Consider the following 27,216-nt stretch of genomic DNA (forward strand, 5'->3'; position numbering starts at 1 on the left):
TGTTATATAGCACATGGAATATATAAATGTATTATATTGTGCCTGGAATATCATAAACTGGTGACGAGGGTGCAGCTGGTAGCTAGCTTTCCCGTTAATTCATTCACATAGAAACACTAATTGGCTTTATCTGGCCTAACTGACCCTCAGGGGGAAAACCAGGCCAATATGTGGACTGTGTCAAATATTAATGCTGCTAAATTATAAATGGCAATATGTTCCATATAAAATTGTTGGTATGTGGTTTGATAATTGAGCTGCAGCTGGCTATAATCCTCTGCTGGGCTGACCGACAGGTCGCCTATAAATACCTCTGTTGCCTGGACAACCATTAACATCACCACTTTCCTCTTTTTTAAACAGTGCAGCTGTAGGCACACAAAACATGCTGACAGTAAATTATGCAGCTCTGCACAAACTAACAACTTACTAGCTAAACTCATTGACTCAATAATCTACAGCTCTGTTAGCAAATGGGTACAGTGGACTGTACATACAGTATCTAATAATGACATGACAAGTTAATGAAATGTTTTGATGTAATGCACTTGAGTGAGTCTCTATTTGGGGTAAGGTTGCTAGGGGGTCCTTAGGAGGCTTTATTGTTGAATCACAGCAACACAAAGAGTAAAGCTACAGTTTACACTACTTGGGCAAGAAGGCTTGGGCTACTGAGCAACACTTAGGTTTATTTATAGCCCCTTACGGTTTTGTTCCTCCAAGACAAAACTGTACAAAACCTACTGGAGATTGGAGCCTTTCCTAAAAGTTATATATTTCTAAGTGACTTTACACCTGCAGCTGGCCATATTTATTAGTCTATCTAAAGATGTGATGCTTATCCATACTGCTGAGAGAGGCAATGGTGAAAACACTGTATTCATGGTATATGAAGCTGCAGATTTCTTATGAAAAATAATTAGTTCTTAAGGTAACTGCAGATTTTGTGAGAAAGTGGAGCAAACTGCAGTCACAACATGCACCATGTATATGAAACTCTGTACAACCACTGTAAAGCATAAAAATATTAATACACAGAAAAATAATTACTACCCTTTAATGCATTTTACGTAATCACATTCTACTGAAATTGTGACGAGAAAATTGGATATAGTGGTACACAGTGTTACTGCTGAATATAACACGTACACCATGAGGAAGAAGATGCTTTGTTTGTTTACCTGTATGTGTTATTGTATTGAAGACAATTTGGGCTCTGGGACTTTTCAGCCGCTTCTGACCCCAGTAGGCCACCGTCTGGACAGACAGGAAGTAGGAAGTAGCAGGCAGCAGACCCTGCAGCCACAGCTCACACTGTGCCTATAACACATTAAAGAATGGGAACGTGGAAAGAGAAGTTTTCTTAACGGTTGGTTAAGAAAACAGTGGTTCTTGGCTACTTCTTACTCTGTCCTAATTCACTTTCACTTGCTAGATGTGTCCTTAAATTCGAAAATCAACTCAGAATCCCCACTACAGCCAGTACACTTACTGCCAACATCTTCACTGTCCTTACTGTCATCATAATCCTCACTTTTAGTGCTGTGTGTGTGTGTATGTGTGTGTGTGTGTGTGTGTGTGTGTGTGTGTGTGTGTGCCGCTTTGACAGTGCAGACCTGTTCTGCATTAGCCCGCTGTTTGACTGACAGCTCATTAACAAGCTCTTAGTCAATGAGGTCTGTCTGTCTGCGTGGGTTTGAGCTAGTCACAACAAAGAGATGCTTGGATGATAACAAGTTTGTGTGTGTGTGTGTGTGTGTGTGTGTGTGTGTGTGTGTGTGTGTGTGTGTGTGTGGAGTTATGTAAGTGCACACACTTAAGACAGAATGAGACAAAAGCAAGTTAAAAGCAGTTTTGGTGACCTGCAGACAAAATGGGGTTGAAGTATTTCCATTACTCTCAAGATAGACAAAACATATGGCCTGTACAGCTGTGTGTGTGTGTGTGTGTGTGTGTGTGTGTGTGTGTGTGTGTGTGTGTGTGTGTGTGTGTGTGTGTGTGTGTGTGTGTGTGTGTGTGTGTGTGAAACAGAGAATGCAAGAGAAGCCTGGATTTCTATTTTGGTGCATAATGTCAGTGAACATTATATGTAAGAGGCTGATGTATATTTAAAAGCACTGATTCAGCAGAGGTCTTTTCGTGTTTGAATATTTCCCCTTTTACTTCAGGTTTAATGCTAAATCGCTCCAGTCCTGCATAAATTCCTGACTGACAGGATATATGTTTTATATCCATCTAGGGAATGTATGATCATGTGCTGACGGAGAGCAATAAAATATCAATGCTTTCCATAATATGAAAACTATTTTACACAGCGTAGAAATGTTATTCTGTTCCTGACCTACCTGTTGGGATGCTGCTGTCTGTGTGTGTGTGTGTCTAGATGCAGCTGCAAGTAGGAAACACTAGTTAGGGGCCTCATTTAAATTCCAGGCCTCCCAGCCAAGCAGAACAGAGGACCAGACTAGAGATAAATGGCTCCACAATGCTCAGTCTGGGATCGCCATTACTACTTAGGATAGCTAGGTCCATATGAAGCGCTTGCATTACAAGCCTCAAACTTTGATGTTTATGTTTTTATTTCTTCTCTTGAAGTGAGTGCTCGCATTAGAGTTGAACATTTAAGTGGGTCTATATCTGAAGGATCCTGTGCAAAGAGTACTGTTTACTAATTTGAAGAGAAAATGTTCAGTCACTGCATAGGCAATCATAACTGTTGCGTCAAAGCTGTAATATCGGTGTTGTTTACTGTGATTATGGGTATTTTGGCGTTGCTGACTGGACATACTTGCATCGTGAACATATTACATCACCGTCACGCCTATAATCATAATAGTAAAATCCACCCTCTTGACTGTTATTGCTGCATTAAATATAATTTAAAAGAAACCAGTAAGAAACAGGTTACCGAAGTTACTCTTTGAATTGAACAACAAGGAGACAGTAGTGATTAACTTTATTCCTCTGTAAAATAACTTCCCATCATTCTCCTGGTCTAATGCTTGTAATGATGATTTACATGTTGTGCTGGCAGCTACAGTAATAAATATTCATCTAAACATCAATCATATAAGTCTACCTTTGCGCAGATCTTATGCTTTACTTCTCTGATAACTGAACACTCACTCACTAATGTCCGTGTGCTGCAATGACTGGCATGTCGTCAGTACATTTCCAGATGCTTTGACTTGAGTTTAACATGTTATCTAAATGCACGAAAGCCACTTCTCTCTGTTGCCAGTCAATCTATCATGACTAAGTAGTCATGTTATTTCACCGCTGTAAAGCCAGACCTGCATGTTGTCATAGCACTCTAACAAAGTTACCGGTATGTCCCATAAAGATAATGGTACGTATGTCTGTCTGAGGACAATATTGCATTTTCAGATTCACAAGGAACATATGCACAAAATGTCTGCAAAAATAAAGGAAAGCGTGCCAAACAGGGATTTCAGTGTAAACATGTCAAAACCAGATCTAAAGTAATGCACATGTAAACCTTATTTTGGTATATATATTATGTAGAAAACCTTAAAAAGTTAAATCTACTTTAATGACATATAAGTGTCAAGTTTCAAGTATGCAAATTCAACAAAAAATGTAGAATAGCAAGAGCATTTTTTTTCATCCCCTAATTTTTTAGCAGTTCCACTATGCCTCCACCTAATTTTCATTTGTTGGATTTTTACTGGTTTACAGGCTCAGCAGGACATTCCTTAATTTGAGGTAATCATTTAATGTCTAACATTAAGAATGAATATAAAGAAATGTTGAATGTGAGTACCATCCATTCTTATGGTGTTGTTTCCTGTTTACTTGTGCTGAACTTTAAACATACACAACATACAGGTTGCTATGATCATATTAAATGAGTTAAATAGTTTGCACCACTTGCATACAGCACTGCAGAGGGCTGTAAAATCACTGCAGTGTATGTGTGCGTACGTGCGTATGTGCATGTGTGCGTGTGTGGTGCATGGATTTACAGAGCCAGTAAAATCTCTCAGGTGCAGCTATAGATGTGCATGTGCACTTTTCATTTATTCTTTTTAAGGACTTGTGTGCCATGTGTTCATACGTGTGCATTTCTGATGGGCATAGACAGTTAAATCATTGTATTCTTTTATTCAGTGTAACTGAGTTTAAAAAAAAAACTTACCCCCTGAGTCACTCTGGTGTTGCTCTCCTTTTTACCTTGTTCTGGTGTGCGTGAGTGTGTAGGACGTGTGTGCATGTTATTGTGCACTGTATGTGTGTGTGCATGCAGTGTGTGCATGTGTTTGTGCGCTGTGTGTGTATGTCGAGACATCCAGGTGACTCTGTAGTTGTGGACTGGCAGGTCTCCCTCTCTGGGGGGCTCCCAGCTTATTAAGACCGCAACTGTGACCCCACTTCCTCCCGACCTGAGGGGAGAAAGCAACAAGTCAAACAACATTGCAGCATGGATGTAAACACATTTGTGGTAATAAAGTAAAAGAAAGGTACTTCCTTATAAGTTTAGAGTTTAGATTAGAAGTAATTGTTTATGAACACGTTGCACTGGTGTGGTAGATAAATAGTTGCAATACTTGTTTGTCATCTGCTTTCAATGTTGGATTTCATATATTTAATTTATTCTATGTATGAGCTGTCAGACATGTTATCATCACGTTACAATTTGAGACCTGACCTCTGTTTGATTGCAATATTGCTGCTGATCCAAGAAATGGTCTAAACTTTATATGACCTTGTTTACCATTAAAACACACAAATAGAAAAGGCGCTGCAATTTATGATTGGAATAAGGTCAAGGCTGAACTGTAATTTGCATGCAGCTACGCCATCAGACAGGCACTGACAATCCACTTAAACACATTTTATGACTTACAACTGCAGCCTGCAGTCCTGAAAGGATGCATAGCAACTAACCCAGCAAGGAAAATAGCAAAGACATTTATCTATCTAATAATATTTAATCTATTGAGATACCTTTCTGTAAGATGGGTCCCTGGTTGTGAACCTGTCCAGTCTAGAGTGTGGTTGCTCACTCTGACATTCATTGGAGGCTCTGGAGGTGAGGGGTCTGCAGAGAGAGAGATAGTCAGAGAAATGCTGTCAAGAGAGAAATGGCACAAATGCTCATCAAAATAATAGGTGTAAGTACTTTTCTCAGCTGCTGCCTGTTAAGCTTATTGCTGTGAGCGTAATAATTGAAGGTGACTGAGATGAGTCTTTCAACATTTTATTAACTCAAAGCATCTTTCATGGGGATTTGGCAAGTAGACAGTCAGAGGGCATTGTTTAGAGAGATTGAAGTCAATATATAAAAATGAAACTGTTAAAGAGGATAGGACATCCCCTGTGAAAATGACACCCTGGACACGTTTGTCCCAACTGTTTCTAATGACAAATGGCATACCCTCATACTCATCTCTTCTCATCTACTGCTCCAGTGGCAAGAAAGCGTTACATCTATATGGAGATTTAGTGAAGACTAATTGGGGTTAAGATCGTGATTCTTACAAGGCAAAGACTGTTCAACCAGCTTGATTGAATTGTAATAACTCAATGTCTGGGGGGGAAGCTAATTTCCTCTTGGTCTCATTCAAGTCTACAAAGCCAATTAGATTTCCAGCATCAAAGGTGAGCGATACTGGAGAAGCCTGAAGCATCCTTTTTCAGTAGCTACCTCAACACAGACCAAAGACGACCACCACTAGTCACTGTTTGCATCCAAGATTAAATACTGTGCTCTTTCAACAATGGCTCTGTATCTCATTAGAAACTGAAACCCCAATTCTGTATTTGATTAAAACTACAAAATATATCTGATTAGAACTACATCCCCCATGGCAGATCTCCCACAGGCCCCAGGCTGTGCTTGGCTGACCCAGATGCAGAGATCAAAGTTAGGGCAGCATATTCAGACTGCAAGACCTGGCCTGTTTGTCTGTGCATGTGTTTTTTCTTTGGAATAAGAAGGGTATATCTCAGTGCCAGCAGTAATTTCCAGATCATATCCAAGACACACGTTTCTTCTTGGAGGCCTTTTTCACTGTGTGCGTCTTACACAATCAGCCGATTTCAGTCCATTGTTTCATAAGATGAAGACATCAAGATGAGTTCTCTGAACCAGACATTCCCTAGTAATTACTGTTGGCAGGTACTGTGCAACCCTAATATCTAAATGAACAGGAAAGGGGAGTTTCAAATTCAGAGTCTCTCTCTGGTTAGAATAAGGTCACACAGTGGAGGAACTCCAACCATCCTGACATCTCCCAGCCTCCTGATTTGTGACCCCTGACCTCCAGCCCCTGTCTAATCAAACTAATGAACTGGAAACACAAGACTCTGACACCGATCAGATTTTATTTAGAAGTGTGTCTTTAACCTTTAACCCTGGCACTCACAAATACACACACACACACACACACACACACACACACACACACACACACACACACACACACACACCCCGAATCTTAAAGGAATAATTCAGTACTTTGGGATATAAACATACTTGCTTTCTTGCAGAGAGTTAGATGGGTAGATCAATACCACTCTCATTTCTGTCTGTTGTATATAAGGCTATAGCCATCAGCCGCTTAGCTTAGCATAAAGCCTGGAAACAGGGGGAAACAGCACCTCTAAAGCTTAATCCATACAAAAGCAAGCAACCAGCGGAAAATTCTGGAAGTTACTGCTCCCAGCAAAGAAATAACCCACATAATCCACTGTAAAAGCACAAATTATATTTTTTCACTGACTGCTGGCTATCGCCTTAACCTGAAATTATTATTCTGCAGAGATACACGTAAACCTATTTGTGAACCTACGCTGGGAAGAGTTGTGTTATGAGTAACCTTAGGTCACTGACATGCACACAGCCCAGAGAAGTATAATTCCAGGTTTATATGTAAAGGACAGACATTAGAATCTTTTTGTCTAACTCTCTGCAAAAAACTATTTCTTTATTATTATTGTTATGTATGTATCAACATTGATAGGCCACAAGGACAGCCAGAGAAGTTTCAGTATGCAGGCATGGCACAGGTTGTATATTCTCTAAACATTATTACATGAGGAATTCTACTATTTGGTGTTTTGTTGAAGGCGGTGGAAAATGCTATCTCAGACACCTCTTTATAATCTCCCATAAGTGCTCAACTGATAAAGAACCTTTTTCCAAAGCTCAGTCCAACCTGAAGTCATTATTCACATACAAACATGCTCTAGCCAATCCTGGCAGGGGATTCATATCATGAGCCAATCCTGGCGCGACATCAATATGACCTAAGTCTGCTAAACATTAGAGCTAGGACCTCCTACTGTATGTGTGTGTGTGTGTGTGTGTGTGTGTGTGTGTGTGTGTGTGTGTGTGTGTGTGTGTGTGTGTGTGTGTGCATGTAACTCTCACTCTTACCCTGTCACAAGGGTATTTGGCAATAAACCAACTGAATGAGCATGTGTACTGTATATGTATGTGTGAATAAGGGCATGTGCAGTTGTGTATTTTCTGTTTCCTGTCTGTGTTTTATGGACTGCCTGATAGTGTTCCTGCTGTGTGTACCTTATCCATCAACTCTGAGTGAAAGCGAGAGTAAGAACAGGAAAGAAGAGGACTGGAAATGTTCCAGAGTTTCTGACATTTCCTCAGAGAGATGTAATATCTCTCATAAAATGACACAAATGGAACGGAAGAATATGTGTTTTGCTCAGTGTCTCACAACAGAATATCAAAATTCAACAGTAAGTTATGAAACACAGGAGGAATCATCACTCTCTGTGGGACTCTAGTAACAGCTCTCGAAAGAAAATGAAAGCATGTGTTTAAACTGTGTTTGTATTACCTTTACTGGAGATGTAGTGTTTGCTGGGTGTGGTGAAGCCTCTGCCGCCATGGCTGTTGATGGCTGCTACTCTGAACTGGTACCAGCGCTGAGGTCTCAAATCTGACAGAACCACATCTTCAGAAAGGGTCTGAAAATACAAACACATCACATATAACAGTTGCATGACAGAGAAGGACTTTTGTTCCAAACAGATACAATTATACATGATTCCCGACAGATTTAAAGAGTCATAACATCCCCTGAAAATCTTGTTTTTTCTGACCTCCAGTGGTTCAAACTTTTCACCTTACTACAGCGACGTACAGGTGTACTCCAGGACAACAATGTTTTTTTCAGCCTGGTGTTCTATATTAAACTCTTACTCTTTCAAAACAAGTCTCACTATTGTCACGTCATAATTCAGCGTTGGCCCCCCGGTTGGGATGGCTGGTGGCCTATCTGCGTCACTGAGCTTAAAGCGGAAGTGAAACAGAGGGACGGGGTCAGTCTAAGGACGTGACAGTGGAAACAGACTACATGAGGGGATGAGCGTTTTCTTGAGCTATTTGACGTTCCTCCCTATCAAGTTATGTTATTGTAATGCCCGCATCTTAATTGTTTAACAAATGAACTGTCAAGTGTGTGGCAACACAGTGGGACGTTTCACCGGTTGACGAGGGAACGATACATTTATTGGCAAAACATTATTCCAAATCAGTGTTATTTTGAGTTTCTCAATTTGTAAATAGAAAGTTTGCTTCAATCCAAGCCCAATTTGGGCGAAAATATTCCGTCATCTTTCACAAATCCATACTATCTTCTTTTTCTAAAAAACATGACAGAGCCCTGTGTACTTTTAGACGTATACGTTTCACAAGTTAATGAGGTGGAAAGTCCGATGAACACAGCCGGATTGGAATTCCATCTGATTATAGTAAAATTAAACGATTTGCCCAAATTATGGTTCAAATTGCTAAAGATTCACATGTTTTGTCTCCCTGACAGTGCAAATGTAATCAACTGCTTAAAATCTACTCATCCCCACACACACACACACACACACACAGACACGAGCTGCCATCTATTTAAGTCTATAATGAGCGTTCAGTCATTCAGAGTCAGCCGGTGGAACGACTATGGCTGCCTGTGGTTCCTTTTTAAGCTCTGCTTATTTACCTAACCTCACACAGGCACACACACACACGGACGTACAATGCACACACACGCGCACGCGCACACACACACACACACACACACACACACACACACACACACACACACTCACACATTCGCACACACAGACATACGGTTTACCCTGGCAGAATGGGAGACTGGCTGGGGTGGAGAGGTTTAGACAGCAAGGCAGCAGACTGATGAGGTGGAAACAGAGTCTAACATCCATCTCCATAGCTGAGAAGTTTCATCATTCGAGGCAAATTGAGAGTTATGAGTTAAAGATATGTTACGAAGTTTGTGGCCCTGCTCCACTGTTAAAGGCACAGGGAACCATTTTTATGGCTGCAATGACTCAAGACAAAATCAGCTATGGGCCATGTTGTTACAAGGTTGTTTTTTTCTAGCTAACAGCTACCCCTCATCAACATCTCCATAGCTAATATTCCCCAATGTGTGTGTGTGTGTGTGTGTGTGTGTGTGTGTGTGTGTGTGTGTGTGTGTGTGTGTGTGTGTGTGTGTGTGTGTGTGTAACTGTCTTAATCTCACTCTTACCCTGTCACAAGGGTATTTGGCACTAAAACAACTGAATGAGCACATGTACTGTATGCGTGAATAAGGGCATGTGCAGTTGTGTATTTTCTGTTTCCTGTCTGTATCTCTTTAAATGTGAAAAGATCATTCAAAAACTGAATTTGAATTTGACTTGAACCTTCTAATCGTAAAAAAATAAAGACCCAGGGTGAAAGGTGAGATGCTGCTGGTTACTGTAGTTACCATGGCAACAGTAGTCCATGGAGAGGCATGGTCTTCACTGGGATGAATCCCGACGTTCCAGCGGGACTGGAGCATGTAAACGACCGGTTCCACGCTAACATTGAACTTTGACACCCACACCAACTTCACATGGCCCTCTGAATTCTCCACGAAGCTCATCTCTCTGCGAGGCTTCAAAGGAACACCTGGAGAAAATAATTATTTAAAAGGTCAAAACAGGAACGTGATGTTATTTGAAAGTTATTTAAAAAAAACATTAAAAAAAACATTTACGTAACATCAAATAACACAAAGTGATTGTGAGATTGATGGTCTACGGGTAGAAGGGTATTGTATGTTGTACAATGCAGTATCTATTGTATGTGTATGTACAGATTGTAATTTGGGATATATAAATAAAAATGACTTGACTATCAACAAAGTGACACTAGGAACAAGCGTCACAGCGTCTGAGGCAGTTTGTACTCATGACTAGCTCCACACAGACTTGAGCTGGAGCTTTTAACCACGGTGGGGCCGTCTGGGACTTCGGATGCAGTCAAGCAGGCAGTATTTAAGGATGGTTATTACATTAAATTGCATTTCATTTATTTGGCAGACACTTCTAACCAAAGAAACTCACAATAAGTACATTTAAACGCCATAGGAACAAGAAACAACTAAAAGCATGTTCACTGAACAGCAGTGACAGCAGCCTCTCATAATAAAACCCACAAGATGTTACACACAAGTCCCAACCTGCCTTTACCTTTATATAGATTGGATGGGGCTTGGCAAGTGTGTCCACAGCCATTAAAGCAGCATTTCCTGGGGGAGGGACAATGCTGGTCTGTTGAGCAGCCCTCCACGCAGGCTGCAGCAAATCCGGTGGCTCTCTGAGGCGGAGGGCAGTCCCCCTGACGAGACAACCTCAGAGAGGTCAGAAACTCCCTGCTCGTCACACACTCGGTCTGCTTCTGAGAGAAAGAACAGTGGGAAATTGTTAATATTACAGTTGACACACAACGGAAACAATGCGTAACGTATGAACACACATATGAAGGCAGAAAAACACACAGCAGAGGTGAAAGTGTATCCTGGTACATGGTATGGTAAACTCCTACTGACTCTTTGAAGCCAGCCCTTGAGATCTGGTCTAAAAGGGGATGCATGTGTGTGTGTGTGTGTGTGTGTGTGTGTGTGTGTGTGTGTGTGTGTGTGTGTGTCTGTGTGTGTGTGTGTGTGTGCGTGCGTGCGTGTGCGCACATGGCAGCAGATCATCAAAATGTAAACACAAGCTTTAACTAATAGCTCTAAATAGCCTTGTGTTCCCAACCAGCCAGCCAGCCAGCCAGTAACATGCTTCAGCTATTGTGATGAAAAACTAATATGAAGACCACAGCGACTGGCTTTACAAATAATCATTCAGGGCCACACACACACACACACACACACACACACACACACACACACACACACACACACACACACACACACACACACACAATATATACACACATAACCACTGCACACTCCCAAATGTATACATTTAAAAGCTCACAAACATGTTATTCATAACACACATAAGCTTGCATAAACACACACATGAATGCTCATTCATGGCATACACAGTCAGAAAACAGCTTCATGGTGCCAACAAAAGCAAGTTTCGGGTGCAGGAGTGACACAGCCACCAAGGGTGTTGTGACACACACACACACACATTATGCACTCTCTTTCTGTCTTACCTCACAAGACTTTGGAGAAAGGACCTTCTTGGTTTCCCACAGTTCTTTACATGGCTGTAGGCACTACACATAAACAAACAAATATAAATAAACAAAATATGAGGCTTTAGGCACAATAAAGTAAGTACATTTGATCATCAACACCTTCTTAAAGCAATAGTTCAACATTTTTGGGAAAATAATTATTTGTTTTCTGGTGGAGAGAGATGAGAGGATCGATATGTAGCTACAGCCTGCATCTGGTTAGCTTAGCTTAGGACAAACACTTCCAGTGCCCTTTCTAGGACCACAGAATCTTCGAACTTTACACATCTAAAGACGCACAGACTTAAAAACAATGCCAGCGTCGCGGCTGGTTATTAGTTACCTTTAGAGATGCTGGTAGTCAGGTTTTGTTACTTTTGGACATTGTCAGGCTAGCTTTTTTCCATTGCTTTCAGTCTCTGTGCTAAGCTAAGCTAGCCTGTTACTGACTGCAGCCTTATATTAGACGCATACTTACGAGAGTGGCATTGATCTAACTCCATGCCAGAAAGTGAAAATAAGTGTATTTCCGAAAATGTCTAACTGTTCCTTTAAATAGCTGAGGTTTGAAGAAATACAAGAAAGAAAATGTGTTGGAACAAGGATAAATGACAAAGTGTTAGAGGGTTTTAGCATTTGCAGAGGCCTTAGTGTTTAAGCAGGTATGGAACACAGAGAAAACACACACTCCTAATACACACATGCACACACTCATCTGGTTTGCCACCTCAGTGAACTGGTGAATGATGGCTCTTACCAAATTAAAACCAGACAACATATAAAAACTGCGGTTTCACCCCGAACCGCCATCCCCCCTCCTCTATTCCTCCCTCTGTCTGTCTCCCTCCCTCAGCTCCCTAGTGTGCCTGGCTTCAATCATTTCTCCAATTTATTCCATCGTACTGATTCCACGGGAACAAACAGAATCAACAAAAAGCCATAAAAACTTATTTTGCACAAATAAATGGGCTACTGTTGGATGAAAAAGTATTTTCTCAAACCCCAGCTGTTTTAGATTATTATTATTTATTTGCAGACTGGTGATTATGAACACTTTAAGGGTTATCATCATACGTGAGCACTGCATTAAAGACCATGTAAACTTTTCATTTATAAAATGAAAGACAAACACTTCATAGTTACTTGTCACTGGGATTCATACAGCATCAACAAACCAAACCCAGTGAAACCACATGTGCTGGTTTCATAGCATGTGGGACAAAAAAATGGAGTCTCGGAGTGAAGCATGATAGCGGTTTAATGTTGTACAGTCGGCTCATTTCATTCAAGTCATGGATGAAAAGGTTTGGGTTAGCTTAAAGTGATACTCCACCCCAAATTCTCCCTATTGAGTATTAAACACTCTGTAGGTTTGAAATGTGGCAGTAAAAAGTTTGTTTCTCCGCAGGGCTGTAGTCAGCTGGATTTATGTAAGTTACAGTGGATTCCAATAGTGACAAAATAAAAATCTATATGCACAACCATAGCAGGTGTTTAGGCATCATACACCTTGATGCACTCCATGCATGTTAGACTGCCCATCTCTGCCAGATCAACATGAATATTTTGGCACACCTAGTTTGGAACACCCTTACCATACGCATGGACAGCAATGTGTGCTACACTTTAGAAGTTTCAATCGACTTCACAATTTAATCCATTAAAACTGCCATAAATCCAGGAGGACCTCAACCTTTGTTCCCCATGAAGAATCAAATTACAGCCTTTGTCCACAAAAGATACATTTTTGAGACTTTAAGTTATTTTCCATTTTCTCCTTTGCAAGTTAGTTACGTATTCCTCAAGGAGTCTGGGTATGAGGAGACAATACAAGAGAGAGAGAGAGATAATACATGACACACCCATAGTATTGTAACCAGACCGTTAAGTGCAATGTATTTTTTCAAGGAGCTCTCGTGGGTCTCTGCACTCCACTGCAACCACATGCTGCTCAGGTTGTCAGAATCTCCCCAAAAACGACGCTCACACACACGCACACACACACACGCACAGACACACACGCATACACGCACACACACACCTATTGTCTTTTTTCATATGCGCACAACTCCATCTTGCATCCAAACCCAGCCCACTTTGTACTCTCCCTTCGTCCTTTGCTGCCACTTTGATCAGTTAGACATTTTAGTTTTTCATACCCTTCCCTTCTACTCTTTCCCCCTTCTGTCCACTCTGTCTTTTTATCTCCTGTCTTCACATTATCACTCCTCTTTTTCTCCTCCTTGACCTTTCATCCCTGCACTGCCTTTCTCTACCTCCTTACTTTCCCCTACTTCAACACCTCTCCTCTCCTTCTTCCTCTGCTCTCCCTGACTTATCCTTCTCTAATCCAGGGCTAAAACATACATCCCCACTGAAGTTTATTTTGGGGTTTTTTACCCAGCTTGCAGGGCATCCCTGTGAAATAAAGGTTTAGATAGCTGACTTTGTAATCACAATGTCACAGGTTTGAGTCCTTTTCCTGTCATTGTCTCTCCTCTACGGTATCTAACAAAGGCAAAAATGCCCCCAAACCTAGATAACTAAACATCCCATCCCACAATACATCCATACCATATATTTTAGATAATAATGAATACTAACTCTTGCAAACACCAATACCAGTGTTTCCTATGCATTGATATATCTGTGGTGGCCCGCAACACAATCAATGTTGACCTACACATACTGCCGTATATGCTCTCTCTCTCTCTCTCTCTCTATCTATCTCTCTCTCTCTCTCTCTCTCTCTCTCTCTCTCTCTCTCTCTCTCTCACACACACACACACACACACATATACACACACACAAACAAAACAGACGCTACTCCTCCGTGCAAATTCATTAATGCCATTGATTATTCTACACACTCCAATACAGTAATGTAGGTGGCAGTATGAGCTTTAAACTTGGTTTGCGATCCGCTAATTAACACACAGAAAAAGAAGTTGCTTTTTCCGACATCAATCTTTTTCCCCACAGAGAAGAAGGCTAGTCGATCCGGAGTTTAATGGTTAGATATGAAGTTATTACCAGTATTTATTCAGGGTTCCTTTTCTAACTTCGTTCGCTGTTTGACTATGGGAATTGCCTCGGCGTGACCAACTATGGAAGCACCAATGACACCACATCTATAATCCTCATATAATCACAGTCAACCAGCTCCTTACAAATCATTCTCGCTTTCTTCCCGTGAAGAAACTATACTAAGCTCCCTCAGCGCTTCTAGGCTTGCTTGGTTGGTTATCTGCTAAACAGTTCCCAACCCAGTCTGGATTTGCTGAGTAAGTACTTCGCAAGAAGTTTTTACCTTGTGGTTACACAATTTGAAAGCAGTGTCCGCATCAAGGCGAACTGCTCTTCTGTCGGCTAGTCGGTATTTGTTTATTGGTTGCTTAGCTGTGTAACTCTTTTACCCTCTGGCTATCACGTTATGGCGAGCCTCCCTGGATTTGGTTAGCATTTGTTTGTTAGCCGGACCGGGTACCTGGAGTAAGATAACGTGTTACAACGGGCTAACTCTTTCGGTACATGGTTAACGTTAGCTCAGGCTAAGCCCTGTGTGCTAATCTTGCCGACAGGCTAACGTGTCATGACGCGCCTGCTAAGGTTGTATATTTACGCCGTTTTTCTTTCTTTCCAGTCACCATGTCCTCGGCAGCGCCCCACCCCCCGCCAAAGGGTCGGAACCGAAAGCTAGTGAGGCTGTATCCTGCCTGTGCCCATCTCGGGCAGGGACCCTCACCAGATGTGCATAGCCTGCATGGGCGCTAAACATGCTATAAGGGAGAACAGTGAATGGCACATAAAACCGGAGGTTAGCCCAGGCTCACATAAATGTCTTGGAGCTTATGGTGGTGTTTCTGGCTCTAAAACATTTTCTGCACTTTCTCCAAGGTCGTCATGTTTTAGTGAAAACAGACAATTCCACTGTGGTTGCGTACATCAACCGCCAGGGCGGCACTTGCTCACTGCTGTTGCACCAGTTAGCTCGCACAGTGATTTTGTGGAGCAGCAAGAGACTGCTGTCTCTTCGAGCAACACACGTGCCAGGTGTTCTAAACACCTGGAATCCTCTGTACTCAGAGTGGACTCTCCACCCACAGGTGGTAGAACAGATCTGGCAGAGATACGGTCAGGCAGCCGTAGATCTCTTCGCCTCGCAGGAAAACATGCAGTGTCCAGTGTTCTTCTCTCTGTCAGGCATAAATGCACCGCTGGGTGTGGATGCTCTAGCCCACCCATGGCCAAACGTGCAACTCTATGCATTTCCCCTCGCCCTCAGTCTGATCTCCCCCACCCTAGCGAGGTGAGAGGACAGGGCCTGTTGCTAATCCTGATAGGTGGTCATCCAAGCATTGGGTAGCAGAGATAATACAACTCCTGGCAGGAGAGCCATGGCCTCTCCCCATACGCAGAGACCTTCTCTCCCAAGCGGGCGGGGAGATCTACCACCCTCACCCAGACCGCATAGCGCTCTGGGCTTGGCCCGTGAGAGGTGGAACCTTTCACCATTCAGAGTGCAAGGGCCGCATCCACCCACTCCCTTTACAGTGGAAAGTGGCGGGTTTTTGAGGAGTGGTACGAACATAGGGATACCATCCCTTTTCAGTGTTCTGTGGTGGACCTACTGTGTTTCCTGCAGTACCTGATGGATAAAGGGAAGCCTTTTTCGACAATTGTGTACTTAGCTGCTGTCTCAGCTTGTTACATGGGTTTCAGGGATAAGCCGGCGGGGCAACATCTCTTAGTTTGTCGTTTTATGAAAGGGGCATGCCGCAAGCTCCCAGTTTCCAGGCCCCTGGTTCCTCTGTGGGATTTGACACAGTTTGACCTGTCTGTCACAGACAGACGTGGTGTCATTGGAGCTTCCATAGTTGGTCATGCAGAGGCGATTCCCATAGTGAAACACCTCACGTCTGATTGTCAGCTACCAGCGTTTGTAGAGTCAGACTCTACCGGACTCTCCAGGTGACCATGCTGCTCTGGGGTGAAACCACTGCGGACGCAGAGCTCTCCACCCGCCGGAGCTCCAACTGCTGTCTGTCTGTGCCATCTATCAGTATTAAATTGAAACAGTTTCATAACCTGTAAAAATGAAAACGTCTCGTATGTGCGTAATGTAAATACATTTCCCCGTGTTTTGGTACAGTTCATTTTAACACCTGATACGAGCCATGTGGGAGTAGCCTACACATGAAACTCAAAGTTTTGAGTGCTTTAGCAGCATCGCCCTGACTCCCTGAATATGCAGAGACGTCGTCTCGCTCCGCCTCTCTGCTGAGGCCCGTTCATGTAACAGCATCAGTTAAACTTTATTTCACACTATGATGGTTACATTTGCAACAATCTGTGGTTCACATGCATGCCGAACTGTAGGGGCAGTCTGTTACTCTACATCACGGACAATTTATCTATCAATATTTCAAAATAGAAAACATTACACTTCATAATGGGTTGTATTCATAACACTATTGTATTATTGTACAAATGAGCTACAACAGTAATAGCAGTTACCTTAAGTCACTCCTACATTTTTCAACTGAGGAGCAAAACATGCTCCTTGGGAAAAAGATACGGTTGTGCCCTGTTCATACTAATCAAATGAACCTGACTTTGTTGTTAAGTGTAGTCAGATGTGAAAGCCTCCTTTCCTTACTGCATTATAACATTACATTTAAAATGTTGAATTGTTACCTGCAGAATTGTGTATACAAATATTTGCAGTACATTTAATATAAGAAGTCTGCACCTCTTTCCACGCGTGCAACCCCCACCCCGGGTCAGTTACCACCACAAATAGAATCTAATTATGTGGGGAACACTGAATACCAAATATTACTCTTCTTGTGCTTTATTTACAAAAGATATAGTCCCCTATTGCAACGTGACTATTCGACCTGAAACTGTACTTTTTTCACACCCTGCAGTCAGCATACCCCTGACAGTGCAGGTGTACACAGATGTTATCTATTTTGTTATTATTATTATTATTATTATTATTATTATGTTATTTTTATAGACTAGTTGTGGTTAAAGTTAAAGACAACTTTCAAACGTTATTGTCCCGACAATAAAGTATGTATTTTATTGTATTGTACAGTGGTGGAAAATAAATAAGTAAATCTCCAAGTACTGTACTGAACTACATTTCATTTTACACTATAGTTATTACTTTTTCCTCACCACATTTCAGAGGGAAATGCTGTACTTTCTACTCCACATGTATGTAGTAGTAGTAGTAGTAGTAGTAGTTAAAATTAGCTCTACCTTGAACCTGCCTCCAACATTTAAATGCTGCACACATGTTAATGCAACAGCAATAACAATTCAATAATATATTAATTGAACACTGACAGGGGCCATTCTGCATAAGAGTTACTTTAACGTGTGATACTTTATATATTTTGCCAGTAATAGTCCTATACTATAATAATCTATACTGTTACTAATGCTGAATGCAAAAGGTTTACATGCAACAGAGTATTTTACTTGTATTACTGAAGTAATGAATGTGGGTATGTATTATTTTACTCTCAGTAGTGAGAGAAAGGCGAGACAGAGAGAGAGCGAAGGGAGAAAGGGAGGGTTGAGGCAAATGGATTTAAGCTGAAAACACTCAAGGTATGTATGTGGTACACACCTTACACTCTCAAATATCACTTGGATATTATAAATCACTGAAAAGTACATGAACCGTATTTGTGTAAGTGGAGCTGAGAGACGAACGGACACTTTTGGCCTTGAAGGCGACATGATGAGTTATGTGTGTGTGAGAGAGAGCAGTAGACAAAGCAGAGGTCAGAGGTCAGGGGTGTTACTGTTTAACACACCAACACACTGTAACAACAGAGCCTAGATTAATGACTGTGTATGTGTCCGTATGTGTGCACAGTTTGCATAGTGAGCTCCTCAGATATCTGTATAATAATTAATCACACACACACACACACACACACACACACCTAGTCTCTCGGCCCTGCTTTGGCCTCTCCTGCTGTTTTATGGCCTCACCTGCCACGATAGAGGGATGACAGCCACACTCAAAGAGAGGGAAGAGAGGAAATGGGAGAGGGAGGGGAGGAGAGATGTGGTTTCAGAGTGGGAGGGGGGGGAGGGAGTGAGTGTCAGTTGAAAAGGAGAGAAGAGATGAAAGACAAATTGTGAAACAGGTCCAGAGGAAAGGGAAAGAAAGAGAGAGAGACAAAGACAGCCACAGACCAGATGTGCTCATTCTCCATACACCATCACCCTGTGTGCAATGTGAAAAAACATTTATGTTCATTTATGTGTTCAGTTGTTCAGAGTCTTATACATATATATACATAGTACATATGTGTTGTTGTATTTAGGATTAGGTACCGTTTAACTTCTTTCACTACTCCTTTAGTTTTAGTAAAATCATTAACAGTGTATGTGTCCGTATATCAAGACTTTTTTTTTTTTGCAATTATATTTTCAATCCCTTAAGTTGACAAATGTTTTTTCGACAAAACCCTTTATCTATTTAACAAAGCTCAAATGTTAATTGTTGTACAACTGGAAACTAAATATTAAAATTGTAGATACAGACACATTTCAGTCTGCACAAAGAAAGTGTTATGGTACAATAACAAGCCCTCGTGGGATCTTTATACTTCTTTCTATTAGTGTGAATGACAAGAAAAAGAGTTGTAAAATTGTAGCTATGACTGCATGCCACAATCCCAGGGTACTGGTATGACCAAGTATCTCTTAAAGTTGAGACCAAATTTCAGATAAATCTTGTTGCTGAAAAAAAAGGTTATTTCTTCTTCTGCAAAATATTCTCTTATTCTTAAACACAAAAAATAACTTGAAAGTTATTTTTCCATCAGCTTTTCTTATCTTCCACCAGCAGCTATTTTGAGAACCTGAAAGCTCTGTTTGAAGTGAAAAATAGCATCCTCATCATGTTTTCTCCTGCAAAGCAATCCAGCAGATTTCCTGCGAAATCTGACCCGGTGGCCTACATTGTCACATGCAGTTCAGTGGTGGATGCAGTCCCAGTGATGTCACATACTGACTTCAGGTTAAAGGTGTAGTGAGAGAAGTAGAGGGCCACCCAAACAACAAACTGACAGGAGTGTGATTGTAAGGAAACAATAATAGTAACTTTAGGCTAGTAGTCTGCGACTACTGTCTGTGACTAATACTGATGAAATATCTAATTGCAACTTTTCTCAACCAATGTTGTGAGTGTTACTGAAATCACAGTCTGTTTAGTATCGTATGTGAAATGTGATTTTGAGAAAACGTGAAAAAAAACGTACGTGTTTCTAAAAACTTAAGAGTACGAAAAAAAATAGTACATGCAGACGTTTAATAACTCAGTGTGAATATAAATCTAAATTTTGCTTTTTCATGTATGCCTTCCTCATTTCACATCATCAGGCTTAAGTTAGTCAATGATGGTCAAACTATTGCGGCACAATTAATTCACAAGTGTTGATTTATTGATGTCACAGTGCTACATTTAGTAGTAACCACATTTATATGCTAAATAAGATTCTACAGAACATTACCGAGGGCAAGAACACGCTTTTATATTTTGAATTTGCAAACACGCATACAAGTATACACACATGAATACACACTTCAGGTTTTGTGGTACGTGAGTGAAAAGTAGCGGAACAAATTCCACAAATCCCTTTGAAAAGCATGTTATACTTTTGCCAGACCTTTGGAAAAACATGTACAACAACCAGAGCTAACTTAAATCAGCAGCTTGCGGGAGGAGAGGAAAGGCTAGAGAAATAGAGATTGGGAGGATAGTCAAAAAGACAAATGCTTCGAGATAGTTTGGTGGTTAACTTCCTCACCTCTCAAACCCACAATAACCTCAGATGAAATCCTGCCAGAGCTTTCTCTCTCTATGTTTCCCCTAATCATTTTCTCTCTGTGCTTTCTCTCTGTCTAAAATAAGATTGCTAGACTGACTGCTCTGTTTGGACGGAGAAAGGAAGTATGCACAATTAAGAAATTGATGTATTGATGGCGGTCAAAATACTTGACCTACAAGAGGTTTTGCTGCTTTGTTAACTTTCTAAAAGGCAAAAATATCAGGTTCAGATTTGAAAATCTCATGTATTCCTTTAAATACCCTCCGAGCATAAGCTTGCATTTCTAACAATATTTTGACAGAACTTGCACTTATGGCCAAGTAAATGTTACATATCTCAATAAGACATCTTAATAAACTACTGGACAAGTCTGAACAGCAGAGGGAATGGAAATGACTGTGGGAAAAGGAGAAGAAAGACACAGAATTAAGATTGATATGCAAGCTTATACAATCTAGCAAGCTGTTGTTTGCAGCTGTTGTACTGGGTTGAGTTGTACTTTAAAATCTAAGGAGGAGAGTGAGACGGGAGCTTCGAGCTGGCACACAGGGATGACTGCCTGACTGTTGAAACCCTGTCCAACATATTCCTCTTCAATTATTTCCTGGGCCTCTTTCGATTATAACATTGTGAGTGCCGATTTCATTTTAATCCAACACTTGATTTGAATGAGAAGTAATTGAGGCGAGATTCAGCACCTTCAAGTGTGTGGTAAAACAGTGGACAGCCCCCACTGGAACAAATTGCTGCCCTAAATAAAGCAGTTCAAATATGTTGGGATCTTGTTCATAAGTGAGGGTATGATGGAATGTGTGTGTTTAAAGGTGGATTGGTGCCCACACTATTAGTGTTAGGTGTTGCATCGGACTGTTGTGGTGAAGGTGGAACGAAGCCTGAAGACAAAGCTCTCAATTTACCCACCGGTACATGTTCCAACCCTCACCTACATACATGAACTCTGAGTTCAGACAGAAAGAATGACATTGTGGATACAAGCAGCTGAAGGAAGTTTTCTTTACAGCTTGTCTTGCCTCATGGTGCGTTCAGTTTTGTACTCTGAAGTAGGAATTTCCGAGTTGCAAGTCGGAAAATTGAAGTGGAACGCCCCCTGAAGTCAGATTTCTGTCTTGAAAAGTGGGTGAACCCCACAGTACCCCGAGCAAAGCCAGCCTCAAAATCCAACATGGCTACATGCATCAACAGTAGTGAAAGCTGTAGTAATATATAGTTTAATAGCACTTCTGTATTATTTGTGTGTCATTAAACCAGTCATACACACAGTACCGTCCAACTTCTATCTATTAGCTGCCCTCCGGTGAGTGTATTCAGAGTGTGTACAGCCAGATAGCCGTTAGCCGTTAGCTGCTAGCTACCCTCCGGTGAGTGTGTACAGCCAGATAGCCATTAGCTGCTAGCTGCCGTCCGGTGAGTGTATTCAGCCAGGCTTCTGTGATAATCATCCCAATAACAATCCACAGAGCGGCGATGGTGTTGCTATGTCCTCCAGTTACTGAAGGCTAGCTTTAGCTTGCGCTTGGAGCAGCAAGTTAATCTGCCTGTTGCCCCTCTGTCTGTCTCGTTCTTTCCAACTCTTGGAAAGAACGAGGCTAGTTCTTCGTCTGTATACTCGGGTTCGAATAAATAAGGACGACCATCAAACTCAAAAGGCTCTTCCGTGTGTTGTATATCTGCTATGTTCTCCATAGTTATGTTACTCCAAGCTTCTTCCCTTGTGATCAACTCTGCCCTTCACTCTTCACACACTACTCTTTAACTTTTCCTGCTACAACTGAATTCCCAGGAGACATGGCGCGATGCTACAGCTAAGCTTCAGCAACGCTATTACTGTGCAAGCCACAGACATTGTTTATCCCGTTTCCATGTAGTTACATAGTCACTGATATGGTCATAACCACTACAGTGCTCAATTACCTATTTTGAGGGGGAAATAATCTAAACTTTTCACTGCGAAGGCATGATCTGTCCTATGCAGGACATCCACCAGACCACCGCCGCTCCATGGATTGTTATTGGGATGATTATCACAGAAGCCTGGCTGAATACACTCACCGGACGGTGAGCTATCACGCGAGATTACGCACAGAGCACAACATCTATTGCTTTTAAACCACAGCCGGGATATATACAACTGTGTGGCATCTTGTCCTATCACCTCACTCGCTTCTTGATTCTTCTTTACCAGTAGTCTCTTCCAGCAATAGATGTTGTGCTCTGTGCGTGATCTCGCGTGATCTCGCGCGATAGCAGTCGAAAGGAGTATCCATCAGGCAAGTGTTATTTAAATATACTTCTGGTGTAGTGACACACTTTCTAATGCCTCATTTTATAAGTAAAGAAACTATTTGTACTACTGTAGAAGTTTGGTATCATTCCGGGCATTATTAGTGGGGTAATTTACGAGATACAAACGTGGATCCATTAGTGCCTGCACTAAGCTAACCAGCTAATAACGCTAACTCGACCAACGTTATTACAAGGGAAAAAAGCTTATGTGGGGTTGTTTGGCTCGAGGTCGAGGTGCAAAGTAGCCTCGTGAGACCATCCTGATCCAAGGGCGTAAATCCCAGGGAGGTCGGGGGGGTCAAGACCCCCCCCATCTAAGGGTTGTCCCCCCATAGAAATATCATTACAACAATGCTGTGTATTGTAAATAACATAATGATGTATACTTAAAATATCTGTGTAAGCAGAAAAACAATACAAACCCCCAAAAATGCTTTTTAAGTTTAGAAACATTTTGAGTCCCCCCTCCCTTGCCTCACAGTGGTTTGGTCCACTGCATGCTGTAGGATCTGCACTAGACTTACAGTCACATCGGGTAGTAACAGGAATGTAGTAAGTAGGCGGTTCAAGACTATTTTATTCACATTAAATAAACATCGGATTAAGTTTTTCTTTTCTCAAATAGAAATGATGCTGAGTAATTAATAAATTAGTCATGACAAAAAAGTTTGCTATGTTAGTGTAATATAATGTAACGTTACCTAGCTTATAGCTTGTTGGAAATGCACCCACTACAACTAACGTTACCACGGCGATAAACCTAACGTTGTGTGTGTGAACTGATATTAGGGTTAATATTGAAGATCTACAGTTGTGTTTTGCTCAATATGAAGTCAAGTGGCTGATCAGTTAAATATATATCCTCTGTCCCAGAAGAAACCTAATATTTATGTGGAGGACGCAAGATCATGTTATAATTATAATATGACCACGTGGTGAACCTATGAACCTAACTCATATTTAGACATCTGATGTTAAAGATTTGTGTTGTTGTTAAAAATGACAGAGAAAAGAAAAACAGATATAAGATCCTTTTTCAGTAGGCTTACACCGAAACGCCAAGTAAGTACAATAAGTCCTCATATCAAGACAATTTGGTAACATCTTTATAAGAATGGGTGCTTATGGAAATACTAACGTCACTATGTCACAGGCAAAGGAGACAGAAAGAACTGAGGAACAGGGAGACCAGAGACAGTCAGGTGTAGAGTCTCAGGTATTTTTGTGGCTTGATTATAAACAACTTAAAAATAAATACATGATTTTAAAGAAGAATATTTCGTTCAATTTAGTCAGCTGTTTTATTGAATCAAGAGAAACGCTGAAAAGAAGGATAATGGTACAGTCTCCATGCTACACTAATGATAGTATTAAGGCTTTCCTCTGTGAACACATGTCCTCTACGAGTATAATTGTGGCTGTATTATTTGTGTCCTCTTCAAAAATTGCTCTTCAGAAATTTTATGTTTATTGTCCCCCCCTACCTCTAGATCAGATTTACCCCCATGTCCTGATCTCGCGAGTTCCAGTTCTCCACTCGCAGATCAGTCTGGCATCTTGAGACAGAGAAAATTTGGAGCCGTTCGCCAAACGACCGACCAATCAGCGTTGGTTTTGAGGCGGGTTTAGGTGTAACGCAACGAGAAGCGACTGTTCAGTCTAAACAACATGGCAGCTTCCACGGATGAGATGAGCGTAGCTATCACACAAGTTTTATCCAAATTAGAAAGTATTCCTTCATTGAAAGAAGAGCAAAAAACGGCACTGGAGGCTTTTCTCGAAGGAAAAGATGTTTTTGCTCTTTTCCCGACTGGTTTCGTTTAGAGATGGTCCGATACCATTTTTTGCTTCCCGATACCGATTCCGATACCTGAACTTGCGTATCGGCCGATACCGAGTACCGATCCGATACCAGTGCATATGATTTCTATCTTTGTCGGTCTGGCTCAGGTTAAACTCTTGTGAAACATGAACACCCAGAACTTTCTGTTAGTTTGACAGTCAGTTATAACGGAAAAAGAACATAAATAAACTACTTAACGTAGATTTTCTTTAGGGCTTTATTACGTGGTATCGGATCGGTGCATATAATCCAGTACTTCCCGATACCAATACCAGCGTTTTAGGCAGTATGAACATCTCTAGTTTCGGCAAGAGTTTGATATATTGTTGATCTGAGTGGTTGATTTGGCCCGTCTATCACCAACATAGGTGGTGATAGACAGATGGTTTATCCAATCAGCTAACCAGTATTTTCGCCCCTTCCCAAAAGTGCTCCAACGGAAAGTTCCCAGATGGATATGCCGAGCAAATGCGAAGCAATCCATCTGGTGGAGTCAGGTTAGGTGCAAAGCAGCCTAGGGTGAAATTACTCCGAACCATCACTTTAATACTACAATTAGAGTTCTAACTTACAGTATGATGTGAAATCTACCAAAGCTAAGCTAATACAGCGATAATACAGCCATAACTATTCCAACTGGTATTACAAGTGATGTGAACCTCTTAAGAGCAAGTAATGAGGAATGAATAACAGAGATTATGATAAGAGAAAGAGAAACAGTAACTTGATAGCTCTGTTCTTTGTTCTGCATCAGACCTGTTTGCTAGTGGACATTCTGCTGCATCACACACCTGGTACACATTACGTCTACTTTGCATGTGTTGTGAGAAAGAGAGAAAGAAAGAGATAAAAAAAAAGGAGATGGACTGATGGACAGATGGAGGAGTTGAGTGAGGGCTGTAGTTCATTTTTGGTGAACTCCCATGGGTGTTTCCACGAATGAGAGTCCACTGATGATGTGACACAAACCATATGAGTTGGGGCAACATCTGCCTAGTGCGTGTTTGTGTCTTCAATAGAGAAATCCTGGGCCGTATGTAACAAAGGAACAGATAAAGCACAACATTCAGTGAGACAATGCTTACCTTTAACTTGCCCCCTTTGTCTCTTTCTCTTATCCTAGCATATTAAGGGATTCACTAGAGGTATAATTTTAGACCATTTTTATCCTTTTTTATTATAAATGTGTAACATTATTTATGTATAAATGACAATGTCATGCAGGTCTATATATGGAAGACTAATAATATATCATTGCAGAGTATTTGCACCCTACATGTCCTAAGGATGCACTTTACAGTCCCCTATAAAGTTTGTTTGTTTTTGAACAAATGCTCCTGGTACTCTGAGAGTAAACATTATATAAGAACATGCCATGAAATTGCTAAAGAAATTATTCAAATAGCTTGCTGTTTGTAATTGTTTTGTGCCATTTCCAGTGTGAAAAAATGGATCATTGCAAGCTTTCAGCCTCCTAAGTGAAACATACATAGGAAATTAAATTCATCCTTTAGCTTCCCAGTGCACCACTTTGTGTGTGTGGGTGTGTGACTGTGAGCGGATAGACTGACTATGTGTTACACGTGTTAAATCTCAGTGAGAACAACCTCATTCAGCACTGCTCCAAGTCTGGGTAAGGAACCAAAAAGGAGTTAAAGGAAAAGTAAAACCAGTCCCCAAATTATAAAAATCTCTGACAAAAGTTATTCAGTATGTTACACTGCCAAAATGCTTTATGAGATCTGCAGTGGAATGTAGGTTGAGACCAAGTCACATTTTGTTAAATTTGCTTTATTAATAACCCTAAAATTGGGTTTATAAAGATAAGAAAAATGTGGCTCAGTGGAGAAAACGTCTGAAAATCTGTGCAGAGGAGTGTTTTCCTCCAACAGATAAACACTTCCTCCCCTCTGACTCTCTCCTTCTCTTTTTCTCTCTGCGTATGAGTATGAGTATTGCACCTTAAAAACAGTGTCCTTAGCACTGATGAACAAAAAACATGAAGTACTGAAAACTAGCATTTAATATCTGGTCAGATTTATTTATTCTTTACTCAGATTATAGTTAAATTTGAATCAAAATTTTGCCAGTCTTGGACTGTATTTTATACGAAAAGATTTGGACAGATTGATATTTTGGCCTGACGATGGATGACGATGAAAGGTCGGCACACTAAAGTTATTAAAATCCATCCGGAGTGGAACATGAATGTCTGTACAAAATGTGATAGCAATCCATTTAATGGTTGTTGAGATATTTCAGATGGGCCAAAGTGGTGGACCAACCAACTGACATTGCCATCCCCAGAGCCGATAGCGTGACTAAAATATTTTAAACAATAATCTGGTCTGTTGTTGTTGGGATCTGTAGTTTACCTTTTTATATCAAAAATGTTACTAGAACGGGCGCCTGGGTAGCTCACCTGGTAGAGCATGCATCCATATATGGAGGTTTACTCCTTGACGCAACGGCCGCGGGTTTGACTCTGCCCTGCGGCCCTTTGCTGCATGTCATGCCCCCTCTCTCTCCCATTTTCATGTCTTCAGCTGTACTATATAAATAAAGGCCTTAAATGCCCAAAAAATAATCTTAATTTTTTTTTTTTACTAGAACAAATGAAGAATTAATAGAATAGAGGAGAATGGAAACCTGGAAATATTATGTCTGTATTATGTTTCTGTTATATTTATGTTAGC

The 27,216-nt window shown here is 41.1% G+C and overlaps 1 protein-coding gene across 1 annotated transcript in view; it reads right to left on the reverse strand.

The window, feature by feature from the left end:
- anos1b (anosmin 1b) overlaps window positions 1–27,216 on the reverse strand; it is a 47,286-nt gene that overhangs the window by 6,397 nt on the left and 13,673 nt on the right. Inside the window, exons 3-9 of the mRNA XM_078258571.1 lie at window positions 11,489–11,551; window positions 10,510–10,717; window positions 9,762–9,946; window positions 7,830–7,959; window positions 4,969–5,062; window positions 4,160–4,403; window positions 1,182–1,320 (exon numbers count right to left, since the gene is read on the reverse strand). Of these exons, the coding sequence (XP_078114697.1) occupies window positions 1,182–1,320; window positions 4,160–4,403; window positions 4,969–5,062; window positions 7,830–7,959; window positions 9,762–9,946; window positions 10,510–10,717; window positions 11,489–11,551 (1,063 nt within the window). The remainder of the gene's footprint in view (window positions 1–1,181; window positions 1,321–4,159; window positions 4,404–4,968; window positions 5,063–7,829; window positions 7,960–9,761; window positions 9,947–10,509; window positions 10,718–11,488; window positions 11,552–27,216) is intronic.

Source organism: Sander vitreus, chromosome 9 (assembly GCF_031162955.1).
Source record: "Sander vitreus isolate 19-12246 chromosome 9, sanVit1, whole genome shotgun sequence".
NCBI lineage: Eukaryota > Metazoa > Chordata > Actinopteri > Perciformes > Percidae > Sander > Sander vitreus.